Here is a 17,072-nt window from a genome sequence, read left to right on the forward strand (position 1 = left end):
TATAATACAGAGAGACTGACATCTTGTGATTCTGCCTTTCGAAGGGGCATACCCACCAGTCATACAAATGGCCGTATTTACATAATTCGTTCTTCCATTTCAAGTTTAACAACCAGGAAAAAAAGCAGAGAAAGAGCTTAAAAGTTACCGAAATGTCTTTTCTCCAGACTTGGCACATGTCCTAGCATTTATAAAAACTGGAATAGTGCTTTGGGCAGTCAGGCATCAGGCGGGGTGTCCCCTGGAAGGAGAAGAATGCAGCATTTCCCATATTTTAATAGTTGACTCTTTACACTTGAGAAGATTTGCATTTATTCAAAGTGTGACTAGGTTGACTTTCTCATTGCAGGAGGAGGGCTCTCCAATGATGTCATGATGTTGCTAGCATGTCATGACCCAGAATTGATGCCTCCAATTATGGGCAATGTTTTAGCACTGGCTGGGAAAGAAAGGTGGCCAGGACTCATGCACTCTGATATAGCTGAGAACAAGGACGAAAGCCAGGCAGTGGTGGGAAGGGACATGGTCCATATTCAAAACCAAGCTAAGGGGCAGCCTTGAGCAGCCAGGCAAATGAGCAGGTTGGGGAAAAGATGGCAGAGGCGAGAGGCAGGGAAAGATTCCCTTTCCTTTTATAGCGTTCCACATGAAAAGGCATTGGATACAGACCGGGTGGGAGTGGGCCCAGGGAACCCATAAAAGGGAAGGTATCTCACCAGATGAGAGACAAAAGAAGAAGGCCAGAGTGAGGCAGGAAAGGAAAAGAACCAGGAAGAGGCCTTCTCCTCATTCTCCATTCACCTGGGGGAAAAACAGGGCAGGGAGCCTATCCTGGAGACAAGAGGGTCTCACAATCACTTTGCAGAGCAAGACAATGGCAAACCACTTCTGTTAGTCTCTTGCCTTGAAAGCTCTAGCGGGTCTCCATAGGTCAGCTTCAATTTGATTGCTTTAGGTACCCACACAAAAGGAATCTCAGATCCTTCAAAGATGGTATCAAACTTCTCAATTAATTCTAACTTTCGCTGGAGCATCCCCTTGAAGTACTTGAGAATGGTGAAACTTATATCTTCAACAGAATGTCCCAGGAATTGTTCCTTCAGAACTTTGCTTTATAGTGTTAATGATCCAGGCACGACTAGTGAAGAGACAGGACAGAATGACCTACTGCTGAAAGCCGAGATCAGTGACTCATGCAGAGAAACAGCAGGGGACTTGTGCTGTTTCTTCAATGCTGTTTTGGAATGTTTGGTGTTCAAAGGGGGGTGGGGGTGATCCCCATCCAGAAGCTGCAACCCACGTTCTATGTGAACTCAGCCATTTGCAGTGACTCTTCTGCCTCTCCCCTCCTTGCACCTTCCTGTAGAGCAGGGGTAGGGAACCTGCGGCTCTCCAGATGTTCAGGAACTACAATTCCCATCAGCCTCTGTCAGCATGGCCAATTGGCCATGCTGACAGAGGCTGATGGGAATTGTAGTTCCTGAACATCTGGAGAGCCGCAGGTTCCCTACCCCTGCTGTAGAGGAAGCACAGTGAAGCTTCATTCCCTCTTCCAGCTGTGTTTTTACTCTGCCTACTCTGATCTCTAGGTCTCTCACTGCCTTCTTTGCTCTTCTCCACCCTGCTTCATCTCTGAGGGAAAGCCACCTGTGACATGCAAATACCAGTAAAAGGATAGGGTTGGGGTTTCTTTTGAGCCATGGGAGGCTGCAGTTTTGAGCAGAGAAGTAGCAAGGGAAAGGGCTGATCAACCATCTCTCAGCTGGCTGCTTTTCCGCTTCTCCCCAGCCACATGTTCACAGGGATTTTGAATGCAAAATCAATTGTCGAGGAAAAGACTGAACACGCTCACAAACGTAAATGCGTCCACCCATTTTCATGTTAAAAAGCTGAACTTTCAGAAAATGTGTGCAGTTTATCCCTGAAAATTGCTTTCAAACTGGTAGAAAGTGAGCCCATTCTGAGCAAGACTGCTGCATCATAGCAACAATTTCTAAGGCTTGTGAAGCTCCCCTTGCCTTTGTGGAACATATGAACGTTATTCTGTTTTATATTGAATCAGACCCTCGTTTCCTCAAGGTCAATATGACTTCCTTCAAGGGCCCTCAACCTTGCTGAGGCCAGTGTGCATCACCAAAATGGCTGCCATGGAATCACAAAATGGCAGCTATGGGGGCTGCCATTGAAAATATTGGGAAGTTCCAAGCCAAGCATCTTCCTTCGATATACACAGCTGCTTCTGAATAGGTACTGTCTGCAGATTCAAAGGTGATGTCTACCAGGGTCTTCTGAAGCACCCCCTGCTCTAGCGAGGTGGAGGAATAACAGGATTGACCCTGCTTGGGGAAGAAGCATGTGGACATCAGGAAACCATATCTATGGGCACTATGGTACCTATGCGTGGTAAGTTGGGGATGTCTGTTCTACTGTGACTGGCAGCTGCTCTCCAGAGTCTCAGGAAGAGGTCTTTCATGTCAACTACTATCTGGTCTTTTTACCTAGAGGTTCTGGGAATGGAACCTAGGATCTTCTGAATGCCAAGCTCTTCCACTGTCCCATTCTTTACCTAGACTGGTCTGGGTTGAATCTACCTGATGTGGTTGCCCTCACCAAAACAGAAGCACAAAGAAGATTCCAGCCATAACTGTGTTTGGAGGGGAGGCTTAGTCAGAAAGGGGTGAACAACTGGAACATCTATGATAGAGTAGTGGGTGATTTCCCACCAAGTCTTCCACTTAGCCAAAGTATAAGCTTCTGCAAAACTGTGCTGGTAGAATAAATAGTTTCTAATGAGCAATACATCACATCCATCCTTTGAGGGATGTAAAAGCACAAACAGCATCCCTGGTTGCCAGTTCAAACCAGCTGCCCCTTCCAACTTTTGGGAGTACACTTGTTCCCCTTGCAGAACTGGATCTGAACACTATTGATTTGGCACGGATGCTAATTGGGTATCCAGAAAAGTGTGATCCTGCTTGTTAACTCCATAGTTGTTCTCAGTCCTTTTTAAGTGGGAGTCCTGTGATGCTGCCTTTTGTACAGAGGGTTGACTTTGACGGCCTTTTGTTCTTTTCCACACACATCTTTTTCTTGAAAACTTGTTCAGTGACCGCTTTATTTTGTTGAACAATAAAATAAGGATTTTTTTTCCTCTGTGCCAAATGACTTTTAAAAAGTTTTGTGATGTGGAGAGGTAGCAAATGAAGTTGCCTGTTTGATTGCAGTTGTCTTGTTTAGACGAAAGCCCCTTTCAGGGCGCATGGGGAGAGGACAAGATCGTTCCTGACTTCCATGGGCTGATCAGAAGATCTCAAAGCCTGTGTGAGTACCAGTGTGCACAGATGGTCAGAAACTCTTCATGTTGCATCTGATGCTCCTTATACTGTGGTGGGGAGTAGGGTTGCCAACTCCACCTTTCTCAGTTCCTGAAGATTTGAGATGGTGCCTGGAGGAGGTGAAGTTTGGAAGGGGTCAGAACTCATGACGGATGTGATGCCATAGAGCCCACCCTTTTCTCCAGCGTAACTTCTCAGTAGTCAAGTGATCAGTTATAATTCCAGAGAACTTAGGCCCCATTTGAAGGTTGCTAACCCTAAAAGGGAGGGACCATGACTCAGAGGTAGAACCGAGGCATTGCATACACAAAGCCCTGGCATCTCGACTTCAAGGGTTTTACATACCAGGAATTGGGCAAGTCCCTTCTGTTCCTGGAGAGCCACTGTCGATCAACAGAGGAAATGCTTATCTAGATGGGTCAAATGTCTGACTTGGCATAAGGCATCTTCCTGTGTTTGAATAAGATCATTGGTCTATCAAGCCCAGGACTAGTGATGCTACAGAAGTTTGAATGTCATAAACTAGAGGACACTTACTGGTATTTTTTGCAAGCCAATCTTTCTTCACCGTGAAATGGTTACATGATGTTCTTAAAGTTATTTATATATTGACTTTAGTGTTTTATAAAATGTTCATAGCCACCCCAAGTCTGCAAGGGGAAAGGCAGCATATAAAATTAATGGAAAAAAATAAAGATGTATTTTGAGTCCGTGTGCCGTTGGCTGAGAGGTTACCATTAGTCACGCTTGGTGTGAGACTGGCCATTGCTCTGGAGCATATGTAAAAGTTTGCTGATTTAACCTCTTAGCCTTTACAGATTGCTCCTAGTTGCTGAAATTGACTTGAGCTCTTTGTAAACAGAAATGTAATTTTACAGAGCAGAGTAATGCCCTTAAGTCCTACAATCAAATACTCATCAAGGCCAAGTAAGTAAGACCCATGTATCATAATAATGTGAGCTGTGCAAAAGAAACTGCACAAGAGTGTGTAGAGGAAGGGTAGAATGCCATTTATTCCAGTTTGGAAACCACAACAATAATCCTTCCTGATTAATGGATCAATCAATCAATTGAAAATGTGGCAAATAATCCAATTGAGGTACAAATCTGGCAAGCAGTCAGAGACCTGGCTGGTAAATGGAATTTTTAAGTGCTTTTGTAATCTTAAAAACCCCAACCTTTGGGGGAGGGGCGGTATATAAATTTAATTATAAATAAAAATAAAAAACAAAAAAACTTGCAATGGCCCGCCTTCAGAAGGAAGGAAGGAAGAAGAAGAGTTGGATTTATATCCCCCCTTTCTCTCCTGTAGGAGACTCAAAGGGGCTTACAAACTCCTTTCCCTTCCCTCCTCACAACAAACAGCCTGGGAGGGAGGGAGGAAAATGTAAAACTGATTTTTCCCTTATATTTTTGGAGATGCAACATGTGATTGGTGGCGAAATTATGACTTGAGCCACAGGGAGTTTCCTGGTCAAGTCCCAGAATGGTCTCTTCCAACCACCACCAGCACTTTAAGGCCACCTGAGGCATTAAGCACAGGACTTTTTGCATGCAGGGTCCATGTTCTAGTGTTGAACAATGAGATCCCGGTATGATATACACTCAGAGCTGCTGACAGAATCGATAGCCCAAAGGGCAAGTATGATTCATCTTGCTGCTCTTCCTCATACATGTACTCCATCCACATTTGACACTGGTTATCAATAGCATGGCCACACAAGAAGAGGTGAATTATCTGCTAGAAGGGAATGATGTTACAGCTGATGGACTCCTAATATAATATGCTTGGCTAATGTGAAATGTACTGTCTTTTGGCAAAACCTCATAAATGAGTTTATTATAGTTCTGTTCCCCCTTTTGTCGTCATTATGGGTTACCAGGAAGGGAAATCTTGTGAGTGACACAACGAACTTTATCATGACCTGTATAATAATGTATTCTGTGGCTAACCAGCGAAGCTCTTAAGATTGCTACACTGAGCATTTCAATTTTCGAATGCCATGCATCTGATTTACTTAAACCAATATTATACAAGCATATGCATGAGATGAACAATGGCATGCCAATTTTTGAATGAATCCTACTGAAATATTAATGCTGATTCATTACAAGAACCCAGAGAACTGAACAGCAAAGCCAGAAATGCTTGTTTAAGCACATTGTTATTGTCTATTCTTTTGTCCCGATGCCAAACAGATCTGAAATGAAAAAGCTCACTTTGGCAGACTGTAGCTCAGTGAAAATCATCTTGCCTCAAAGCATGAAAAGCACGTGGTTCCTATGAAAGGGTTGTTTTACAACTGAAAGGCTACATCTTCCCCAAACATGAATCTTCCCATGTCTCTCCACTTTTCTGTCTGTCAACAAAGCAGATCAAGAGGAAAATGTGGACAGATGAACAAACCGGACAGACTCATGGAAGTGTGGGACTCACAAAAGATGACCCCATTTGCTTCTGACTTTTTGGATGGGCTATATTCCTGTTTTGAAACGGAACTATTTGTCTTCCTTGTGTTCCTAGGACATTTCCACACAAAAGTTGTGCCCCCGCCCCCCATTTCGGCATCCAAACTGGCAATGTTGAATCACTGCAGTTCAATAACATTATAACCATCTACTGCCATGATCTGCTAGCTCCCAGTCTTTAGGTCTTTTCATTGCTGAAATATAAGCGAGTGTGCATTTCCCCTTATCAATATGTCTTTGGCAGTGTATTGTCATCATTTTATTGAGCTACACCAGGGGTCTGCAACCTGCAGCTCTCCAGATGTTCATGGACTACAATTCCCATCAGCCCCTGCCAACATAGCCAATTGGCCATGCTGGCAGGGGCTGATGTGATTTGTAGTCCATGAACATCTGGAGAGCCGCAGGTTGTAGACCCCTGAGCTGTACTTATTTAGCCATTGCCATTTTTTTAAGTTCTCTGATAGGGCAGGGATGGTGGTGGCAATTGGAGAGAGCAGAAACATGCGAGGCACAGGGGCAATTGCTTTGTTGCCACTGGAAATGTCTCCATCGCCAATCCAGGTATCTCTGAATTCAGAGCAGCAATGAAAACTTTGTGGAGAATCATTGCCATATGGAAGCAGCTCTGTTCTTCACGCAGGGATGCTTATACACAAGAAGAGAATCTCTCTGATCATTCAGCAAAACCATTGTCTGAGGCTGCAAATGTCAAGCTGCAGCAAAGAGAAAATAATTTGTAGTGCAAGCAAATGGCAGAGTTTGAGCTCTCCTAATGTTAGGTGAGGCTGAGCTGATCCAAACAATATGGCAATTTCTCCAGTCTCCTTTTCTGGACTGGGATGGGGGCAAGATTTGCTGCCTCATAAATGAATCATAATGCTTTATCTAAATAAAATATTGTGCTTGGATAGAGCACCAGGCAGACAAGCCAATTAGCAGGTGGATGATAAAACAGGAAGTGCTCTGCAGAGACACCAAAGACCGCTCATCTGCTCAGTGCTCTCGCTTTATCTGTGCATTGGAGATATTGCTGTCAGATTATTTGTTCAAAGGATATTTGAAGGCCCTTTGCTGGGGGAGAATAAATAGCATTTCAAAGAAGGAGCTTGGTGAAATCATCTTTCAAAAATGGAACTTCTATATATAAGTGGTTCCCTGAGACAGAAAAAAGCCTCTGTGATCATTTGCGTGAAAATAATTTCCTGATTGGTTTGTCGCTGTTTTGGCAAAAGTTTTACGTTTAAAAAGTCACAATTGCTGTCAAGATTCTCCCTCCTCTTCAGTTTCTTCCTTGCCAGTCACAAGTTCTCCATCATACAATGAAAAAACACCTGAGCCGTTTAGAATAGGGTTGAAAACCTCCCCACTATTACAACTTATTTCCAGGTGACACAGATGGGTTCAGCTGAAGAAAATGGCTGCTTTGGAAGGTGGACATTGTGGCATCTCCTGGGATCAACTGCAGAGGTGTATGGCCTATAGGGACATGGGGTCACCCATGTCCCCAACTGCATGCCTTTTGGTCACATGGGGAGGGGGGCGCTGGGCCACAGCTGCATGCCACCGAGCCCTGCCCCCCCCCCTGACCTCCATGCAGGCTGGCTTTTGAGCAAAAGCACGGGGGGTGGGGGGTGGGGGGGCGGCCAGAGAAGAAATTGTCTCTGGGTTCTATCCCCCCCCCATACACCTCTGATCAACAGTCCCTCTAACCATTCTCCCCCAGCAAAGGGCCTTCACCTCTGCATGGAAGTGAGCTGCCTGTGGGAGCTCCCCCTGTTGGCAGCTGCCCAAGCTGCATGGCATCAATATGGATTACAACTGATCTTCTGGTAACAAATTAATCGACTGTGTGGATTCAACCAGAGATGACCTGGAGAAAATGGCTGCTCTGGAAGGTGGAATTTATGGCATTATATAACACTGAAACCCCTCCCTCTTCACGTTCTGCCCCCAAAATCTCCAAGTATTTCTTAATCTGGAACTAGTGGTTATCCTATTCTGGACCCTTGTGGGTACCTACAATTTTTTGTCTGCTTTCTCCCTTGTTTTGTTTATTTAATTTCTGTTTATTCGTCAGACTGGTGGATCTCTTCAAAGGGAGAAGAGTTCAAGTTGCTATTTAGCCTGTGGGCTCTGAGAAAGGGGGCATCCATTGTGTGTTGTATCCCCTTCCTCTCAAGCCGTGAAAAGATGGACCTTTAAGGACTCAGTCCCCAAAAGTGGCGTAGTTGCTGCTTGCCTGAGGTGCAGAATTGCATGTTCATGGAGGACTACCCTCTCATTCTTGCTCACCTGGGATATTACAGTGGAGCCTGAAGGGAAAGTTATGTTTATGTGAGGGGAGGTATGGCAGTAGATATGAACTGTTTTTGACTGGAACAGTATTTTGTGTGGAGAAATTTCTATTATACATGCTGGCAAACTAAATAAAAGCCATTTTGTTAGAGTGATCTCTCTTGCCCCATGGCCTTTTACATTTCTCCTTGGGAGAAGGTAAATCTGCACAGTCCTGCTTGACGTGTCATCTCGAATTGGCAGCATGGAGGAAGAGAAGGAGAGTCCTTAGAAAGCCCTAGCCATAGCTGGGGAGAACATGGAGCAACCAGATTTTTCTGCTGCTCTATGCTTCTTCTGTAGGACTGCAGGGATACTGCTTCTGAATAAACTGGGTTTTTTTCATTGACATCACAACAAAGTACAGTTAGTAACACAGTTAATGGGCCAGGTATAAATAGTAGTTTAGCATCCCAGTTTGTACCCAGCAAGTTTATTGGGTAGGCTACATTTAGATGTCATACAAGGTAGAGTTTAATCAACCAGTTGTTTATGGGCTGTGTGTCATCATGACATCTGCATGTAGCCACGTTTTCCCATCTGCCTTTAACCTGAGCTGAGGAAGGTCTGGGCTGAGGAAGGTCTCTTGGGTGGGGAATACAATCATTTGGTTACATCTAAAAAATGTGTTCCCCACTGAAATCGATGGGAACGATTAGCAAATTAATTGGCGCAGAAGCTTTTGTTTGGTCTGCAACATACCAACACAGCAATTTGCCACTATCATACTGATCTGCTTTTCTTTCAATATTCAACTAAAATATTTAAAGTAGTGTATGACTCACTAATGTTTACTGATTACTTGAAAAGAAACCGAACCTCAATTTGTAAGTACTGAATTACTGTTAAAATGTAGTCTTAGATATTTGTTTGCCATATTTTAATAAAATTAATTGGAACTAGTTTGAAGTCGTCAAGCAACAGCAGCTGACTTTTTGTAATTGCTTCCTCCTCTCTCCTCCAGGAAGAGAATTATTTACTAACAGTTCATGCTTCAGATGAAATGGGTTTTTAGTCCACAAAACCTTCTGCCATTATGTTTAGAGTGGGCACAGGACATTTCAATGCCTTAATGTAATAGGCATGCATGCCAATTATCCCTTTGGAATTAGTGAATTATGGATTGTTACCTGGGACTCCCTTTGACCAAGTTTTCCTTTAACAATGATCCCTTCCACACATGCAGAATAATGTAATTCCAAACCACTTTCATAATTATTTGCAAGAGGATTTTGCTATTCCACACAGTAAAATCCAGCTGCAAAGTGCATTGAAAGTGGATTGAAAGTGCATTATTCTCCATGTGCGGAAGGGGACAATGAAAGACTTTTCTTCATCAGAGGAAGACGTTTTCTATCAGAAAAAAGTCATTTTTCGTTGGAGGAATGCTTTCTCTATTGAAGGAAGTTTAACAGCAGAGAATCATAGGATCCAATTTAGTGCAAGGAAGTCACAGGATCAAACTTCCCATGTTTTTTTTTATCTGTCCTTAATCTACTGCTGATTGGTTTCACTGGGTGTCCCCCTGGTTACAAGAATAGAGTTTTCTCTCTTTGTCTGCATCTCATCACCATGTATAATTTTATCAACCTCTAGCATACTCCCTCCCATACTTCATTTTCTCCTTGATCATTCTGATTATTCTTTTATTGGCAACTCACACAATAATCTTTCTAATATCTTTGGAGCATTTATTTATGCAGATGTTTCTAACAACCAAAATACAAGGGATAAATGGCAAAGAGAGATCTGCTGACATATTTTTTCAACTTTGATATAGACCCTGAGATCTTTGTGAAACAACTGGATTTATCTTCCCATGCTGTTTTCTACTGTTAAAATGGCATTTAGTTGTGTGTGTGTTTGTGTGTATGTATAAACACACAGACATATAAATTTAAGTTGTTTCCATTGTTGCTTTTCTTCTGGTGGCAGGGGGACGGGAACTCAAATAGCAAATGTATACAAAGAAAAAAGTGTCCTCCAGTTAGCACTTCCTGTTCTGCCTAGATCTTTCTTAAAACTGAAATTGACAAGCATTCTGCCCACCAGCTGTTTTCAAACGTTGCTTCCATGAAAGCACTTTTAAGGTGGTCCTCCTAAGTCAACCTCTGAATACACCTCAATATTTTTTATTTAGACACCATTCAGTGCCAACCCAGCTTTCCACCCTCATTGTATCGTTTCTGCTAAACTTTAATGAGATAATGAAACCAAGCACAAGCTGTTAAACATTCCCCTTGGGTCATTTGAAAGGCAGGATTAATATTAGATCTGGAATGAAGTGTAATTTATTGTTGGTGTGGGCTGAGGAAGTTCTTAAGGTTGGCCGATGGGTGGGTGTTTAATTGAATAAGAAATAAGGGATTTATTCCCACTGTGAGTTTAAGTGGTAGTTTAATTAACTCTCGTGTCCGTTTTGAACTTTAGCAAAATGTCTTCTCTTTCCTTATAAAATGTGATGAAATTGTCAGACATTTGTGGCTACATTTATCCACTGAAAAGCTCCACTAAATGTGGCCTTTTGGATCAAAAGAAGATATTATCTAACAATCTTGTTAGAAGTGGCTGTGATGATGTTCTGTGACTCTAGCTGGGACAAACAGTGTGCAGGTGCTTTGCCTACCATGCTTTGCAAATTGCAAGGCAGCCTGAGGAATAAAAAGAAGTCTTGTGGTGTCTGAAAGGAGATTTACTGTGTCAGAGGCATTTGTAGGCTAGTTCCTAGTTCATCAGACCTCAGTTGGAATCTCTGTCTCTCTGTCTCTGTCTCTCTCTGTCTCTCTCTCTGTGTGTGTGTGTGTGTAATTGTATCCAGTAGTGGAGGGCTATCTCTAGTCACCGCCAGCCCTAACAGTAATATAAGGTTCAACAAACCCAGTGGAATCCCAACAAGTATCCCCTGGAAACTAGTGAGGGTGGGATGGAACTTACCCATGGCAACCAGAGGCCTAGCCCTCACATTGTCAGCAACACTTCAACATCACTTCCAGCATTCACCAGAAGTGATGTCATCATATCATTGCTGACATGGGGACATTCTGGTATTTGGGCAAAAACTCTTTGGTAGAAGCTCTTTTTACCATAGATTTTTTGCCCAAATCCCAGAGCATCCCCCATCAACAATGATGTGATGACATCATTTCCGGTGAGTGCTAGAAGTGGCATTAATGCACCACTAATGACATGGAGGCTAGGCCTCAGTTTACTGTTGGTAAAATCTCTGCCAGACAACTGAACAGCCCTTAGGGAGGGGGCCCAAGTGGGAGATTCCCCAGCCCCAACCTTGGTCCCCAGATTTGCAGAAAAATCTGACTTTTTTCAGGGGAGGAGACTAAATGGGGAGTGAAAAGTCTTACTTGTAATATCTGTTCAAGCAATAGACATTTGTGATGGTGAAACTGGTGCAGAGAATACCCCAAGCCAGTTCACAAATTCTTTAATTCCTGGACAAACCCAGGGTGAGTAAGCAAGCAAAGTTGTATAAGCCTGAAGGGTTAAAGAAGATTTAAATAAAGACTATATGGAGACTATGGCTAGTAACAATGAAGAACTAGTAGGATTAAGAGACACAGGGTCAGAAATTACTTGAAAAACCCCATCTAGTGTAGAAGGGTCAATATTCGACAGTCAGACTCAGTAGAATAAAATGCACCAGTTAGCCAGACTGCTGAAGAGTATCACTGTATTTCCACACTCTATTCCTTGTCAAAAGTGATTTGGCACCAGAGGCAGTTTTAAAAAGGAACTGGAAAAAATTATTAAAACTAAGTTATTTGATGTTATCACAAAGAGAAAACAGGTAAGTTTCAAAATCAGGCTGTTATTTACAGAGTGATGCTGCTGTTTCAGTTTGGACACTGTTATTGAATACTTTAAGCTCAATTGATTAGAATACCCTATACATTGCTGTTGCTATATTATATCTCAAATGGATGGGACCCAAAGAGCTGTGAAGCTAGTTTTATGAAGTATCCCAATGCAGTATGCAAGATTCCATGGGGGAATGGGGAAATCTGTTAATCAAAGAGAAAAAAAAGTCCAAATTCTCAACTGTACATACATAAAGGCTTTGTCTATTGGTGATGTACCCCAACTCAAGCATTTGTTAATATCCTTCTTTTTTTTGCTGCTGTTTCTGCTATTTACCTTATAGTGAGAGAGCAAAGAGATCAGGCTTTATCTGTATATCTGTGTGTAGCTAGTTTGCATTTTAGAGAGAACTTGGGTATGAGCAAAGCTAGAGAATGCATAATTAACTGCAGACTTATTTATTCATGATTTATCCGTCCATGTGATGAAACACAATCCCAATTTCTCCTTTCCCTCCCCTCCCCCTTTTCTGCATAGTTCTTTTGGGTCCTCTTGGCAATCTTCATCACAGAATTGCTGCTGCTGCTTGTTGAAGTTATCTTTGAGAAACAGGTAAGTCATCCTTTGCTTCTTGAGAGCAATTTCTATGTGTATTTTAGCCCATTTCCAAGAGACTAGAAACCAGCCAGGTTGAGGGCTGTGGATCTAGAAGACTGGTTGGGCAGACAATTACCCAAGGAATATTGAGTGTCATGCTGGCTTAAGAGCTGGGCCAGAATAATCAGCCCATTGATTGAATACTGAAATCGCTTCTCACCACCTCTTCTGTCTTTCAGTCTGAAATCTTTCTCTGTCCCATGAAATTTATGGAACTCAGAGGAATCATTAATAAATGCCTTAGAGTCTCATATTGACATCTGCATAGTAACGCAGAACTATTGTTGTATGGTCAGAAATGCATACAGATTCGCAGTGCATACAGTATGAATTACAACACTGCTGGAGAATTCTACCTTTAATCTGAAAGAGAAAAGTGTAAGCTTCCATCTCTTTTGGCCGCAGAGATGCATTTCAGAACACATCAATTTTTTTGCATACAGAATTTCTTGGCTGTTTATCTTGGGAGCTTACATTACGGCTCCCCACCGGTTTTCTTGGTGCAAAGGTGAATAGCAGTTGCTCCTGGTAGGCAGTATTGAACTCTCTTTTACAGAAATCCCTTTTTCCTGAACAGGAAAAAGCCAAAATAATGTCACTAGTCAATAGTCTTTGCACCTTTGAGGAAGATTAGGGTTGCAGGTCAGCAGAGGCATATCTAGGATAGGCACGAGGGGGCAGTAGCCACAGGTGCCACATCAGTGGGTCATGTGGGGACACATTTTGCTGCCTGTCTCCCTCCCCCCCCCCCTTGACTGCCAGTTTGGGGTGTACCCCTTGGTGTGTCCTGACCCTAATCCTTCTTCCCCAGCTGCAGTGTTCCCTACCTTTTCCCCAGCCTCCTCCCTTACTCCATTTCTGCCGGCATTGTGAAGTACACAGATTACTTAGTGCTAAATTAAGAATGTTGACTAATCAACCCTTGTACAAAGTAAATATTATTTTAAAAGACACGCAGTAGCTAAAATTTGTTTTTAAAATGCCACTCCCCTCCCCTCGAAAATTAAAACAGATTTCCAAAGTTAAATTGGGAGCAGCTCCCACAGCGGGGCCAGGGAAGCCTCCAGTCCCCAAGGGGAAATTTGTCCTCAGCCTCCAGTGGGTTTCAGTGCTTGCCCCAGGTGCCATTTTCTCTAGATACACTCCTGCAGGTCAGCCTCTGTCCCTTCTAGCCATCTAAAACCAGGAGTGGCAACTAGGAGAGTGCCGTGGTGCTCTTTCCAGCAATGGAGAAGAACAAGGCACAATAATTGCCGCTGTGCTGACTACATCTCTTTAAGGTCCCCAAAAGGTAGCCCAGGGGAATATTGAATATTGTTGAATAAATGTGTGTCTGTATGAAAATCTAATGCTGGAGGAAGTGACCAAGAAATCAGATTAGCAACATAAATGTGGGTGGGATAGCTGGGTTAATTTATTTGATTGTTAGGAAGGAGATTTATCTTCTATGACCCTCCTAAGGCATCAATGTTCCCTAGGGAAGTGTCCAAGAAATCCAAAGAATAGTCCATAGTAACCATTATTTCAGCCTTATCACCAGCTATTGCCTTAACATCTCTCCATCACTCCTGGAGGGTTGGGCATTATAGTTTCAGACAATGACAGTGCATTCATCTTAGGGAATTTCAATACTTCTTCTGTTGCAATCTCATTCAGACAGTCAGCATTATATTTTGCAGAGGGGAGACAACTGCTTATTCCAGCTGATGTTCCAGAAAGTGATTTTGCCACTGATTCAGTGGGCTTATTTCATCAACCACTTCAGGACCATCAAGGAAATGGGTTTCTTTTAATTGTGTAGCTGGTTTCAACATTGTGAGTCAATGGAGTCAAACTGTTTTCAGTGTCAGTCAGTTTGGTGGAGTTATCTGCTGCATTTAGGCATGTCCCTGGCTCCCCAGTCAGTATGCACCTGAGTAAGTTAAGTGCTTATTTTTCTTTACACCTTCCTGGATTTTTTAAAGTATTTTAGACTGATCACAGAAGGGTCTACAGCTGGACTGTTCTCACAGCATAGCAATACTGTTGCTCTCTCTAGGCATGCTGTCAGGAGTTTCTCCTCAAAAATGAGTAATAATATAAAGTGGAAGTGGACATGACATTTAAAATGGAACTCTTTTTAATTCTCTCAGTGAATTGAAATCTTATAACAATAGAAATGTCAGTTTTTCCCTTTTAATTTGGGGGATTTGGCATTTTAATCTCAGGTAATTTAACCAGGTGCCAGCTCTGTAATAGAATTAAATAATGCCAAACAAACCAACAATTTTGTTTAAATAATTGCATCCTTAACTGAAAATGCCAGGCCAATTCTGATTAAATATGGATACCTTTTGTCCTGATGGCTAACAGTAGTTCTGGAGAAGGAATAAGGGTGCGTGAACCAGTAGGAGCCCATAAAATACTTAGACAATGGAAAGACACAGGGCTGCCAAGTCTGGGTTGGAAAATTCCTGGCCATTTGGGGATGGAGTTTGAGAAGAGAAGGTATCATCACATCAGGATATAATTCCATAGAGTCCGCCCTACAGAATGGCCATTTTTTCAAGAGGAATTGATCTTTGCAGATGAGTTATAGTTCTATAAGACCTCCAGGCCTCACCTGAAGGTTGGCAACTCTGGGGCATGTGAGACGCCATTTTTGCACATATTGGTGAAATAGATCCCTTGCTGTCACATCCCTCTTCTGTGAGTCAAGGCAAAAAACTTCTTGAGGCCAAGTGGTCGCAAAAGCTGAAAAATGAAACTGGATTCACTTTCTTGTTTGAACTTCCCAATACAGTCAGCGGACAACTCAGGGCTATGAACTTTAATTTAGAAAAACTGGATCCATTTTGCAGGAGGATTCCTTTTTTTAGTGTACCCCCATTTTTTCAAAGTTAATTTTGTGCTTTTTTTAAAAAAAAAACCCTTTTTTGGATTTTTTTTCTTTGAAATGAGTGAAAGGCTTTTGAACATGAAAATCTGAGAAGCTTTTTTCAATGGAAATTTTTTGGATCAGTAAAAAAACCTCCAATGGAATACTTTGCTCACTCAAACTAAATAATATGAATATCTGGGGCTTTTTTCAGGGGGGGGGGGTTATTGCTAAAAATGGGAAAATTTTGAGGAAGCACTGAAAAATACTCTTAGCATATGGTCTACCAGTTTGTAATTATCTTGTGGTGGTATCAGATACATTTGCTCCCAGAGGCCTTTGCCCACCAGCACTCCAGTAATCAATCTTCGATACCTTAGATGCAGCCACATTTCATGGACTAAAATTTTTTTTCTCTCTTTCTCACAATACTAGAACCAGGGGGCATTAATTGAAAATGCTGGGGGGAAGAATTAGGACTAATAAAAGGAAACACTTCTTCACAGGAGGTGGTGATGGCCACTAACCTGGATAGCTTTAAAAGGGGATTGGACAGATTTATGGAGGAGAAGTCGATTTATGGCTACCAATCTTGATCCTCTTTGATCTGAGATTGCAAATGCCTTAACAGACCAGGTGATCGGGAGCAACAGCCGCAGAAGGCCATTGCTTTCACATCCTGCATGTGAGCTCCCAAAGGCACCTGGTGGGCTACTGCGAGTAGCAGAGAGCTGGACTAGATGGACTCTGGTCTGATCCAGCTGGCTTGTTCTTATGTTCTTATGTTCTTAAGACAAAATTACAGCAGGGAAATGCACGAAATAGAAAGGAAGATGTAATTACTTTATGCAAATAATGAAAATTTTTGTTAAATCAAAAAAAAATTCTCTAGCAATCTGTTCCTGTATGTGCTATAGATGGATGTTTTAACGGACTTCAGCATCAGAAGTTTCTCAAGGAAGTTACTGATCCCCTCCCCCCATTTCTTCTACTTTGTTCTTAACATGTCTTCACTTTCTGTGTCTTCTCTGTTTTTCAAGAATTCCTCTGCTTTTATTCATTGTTAATTCTTTGAATTCGGCCTCTATAATTTTCATGTCAGAATTAATTAGGCAAAAGAAATGTGTGAGAAAAAGGTAAGGAAAAAAGAGAATCAAACCTAACCGGTTACCTTCATTAATATTTCTCAACATTAGTGCCTGGTGGGCTTCATCAGGAGACAAGCCACAGATGTCTTGAGGGGGAGGGCCTCCATCCAGCAGAAGTTCTGCTTTGAGGGGAGTAGAAACCTACTGAAGCATCTGCTCAACCCATTTTATATTCAATTACAACTTAATCTGAAGCATCCAACGTGTCAAAGTAACCCTGAGGATATATGCTCTAGGAACTGTAGAGGGGGTTGATTGCAGCCATCTTTCCTCCCCTCGCCCTCTTTTTTGTCAACGGAAGACACAGGCATAATTAAATGATCAAAAGCACCTGCTTAAAAATTGAAAAGCAGTACAAAGCGGCCTTTTCCCCTTGCAATTTTGCATCTCTATTTGCATATCTGTTTTTTTAATGGGGGGGGGATATATCAAATTATTCCATTGCTTCCACACTTT

At 42.3% G+C, this 17,072-nt stretch overlaps 1 protein-coding gene across 1 annotated transcript in view; it reads left to right on the top strand.

Annotated features, from left to right (window-relative positions):
* LOC125442276 (tetraspanin-15-like) overlaps positions 1–17,072 on the top strand; it is a 97,865-nt gene that overhangs the window by 38,668 nt on the left and 42,125 nt on the right. Inside the window, exon 3 of the mRNA XM_048513545.1 lies at positions 12,492–12,566. Within this exon, the coding sequence (XP_048369502.1) occupies positions 12,492–12,566 (75 nt within the window). The remainder of the gene's footprint in view (positions 1–12,491; positions 12,567–17,072) is intronic.

Source organism: Sphaerodactylus townsendi, linkage group LG12 (genome assembly GCF_021028975.2).
Source record: "Sphaerodactylus townsendi isolate TG3544 linkage group LG12, MPM_Stown_v2.3, whole genome shotgun sequence".
Lineage (NCBI taxonomy): Eukaryota > Metazoa > Chordata > Lepidosauria > Squamata > Sphaerodactylidae > Sphaerodactylus > Sphaerodactylus townsendi.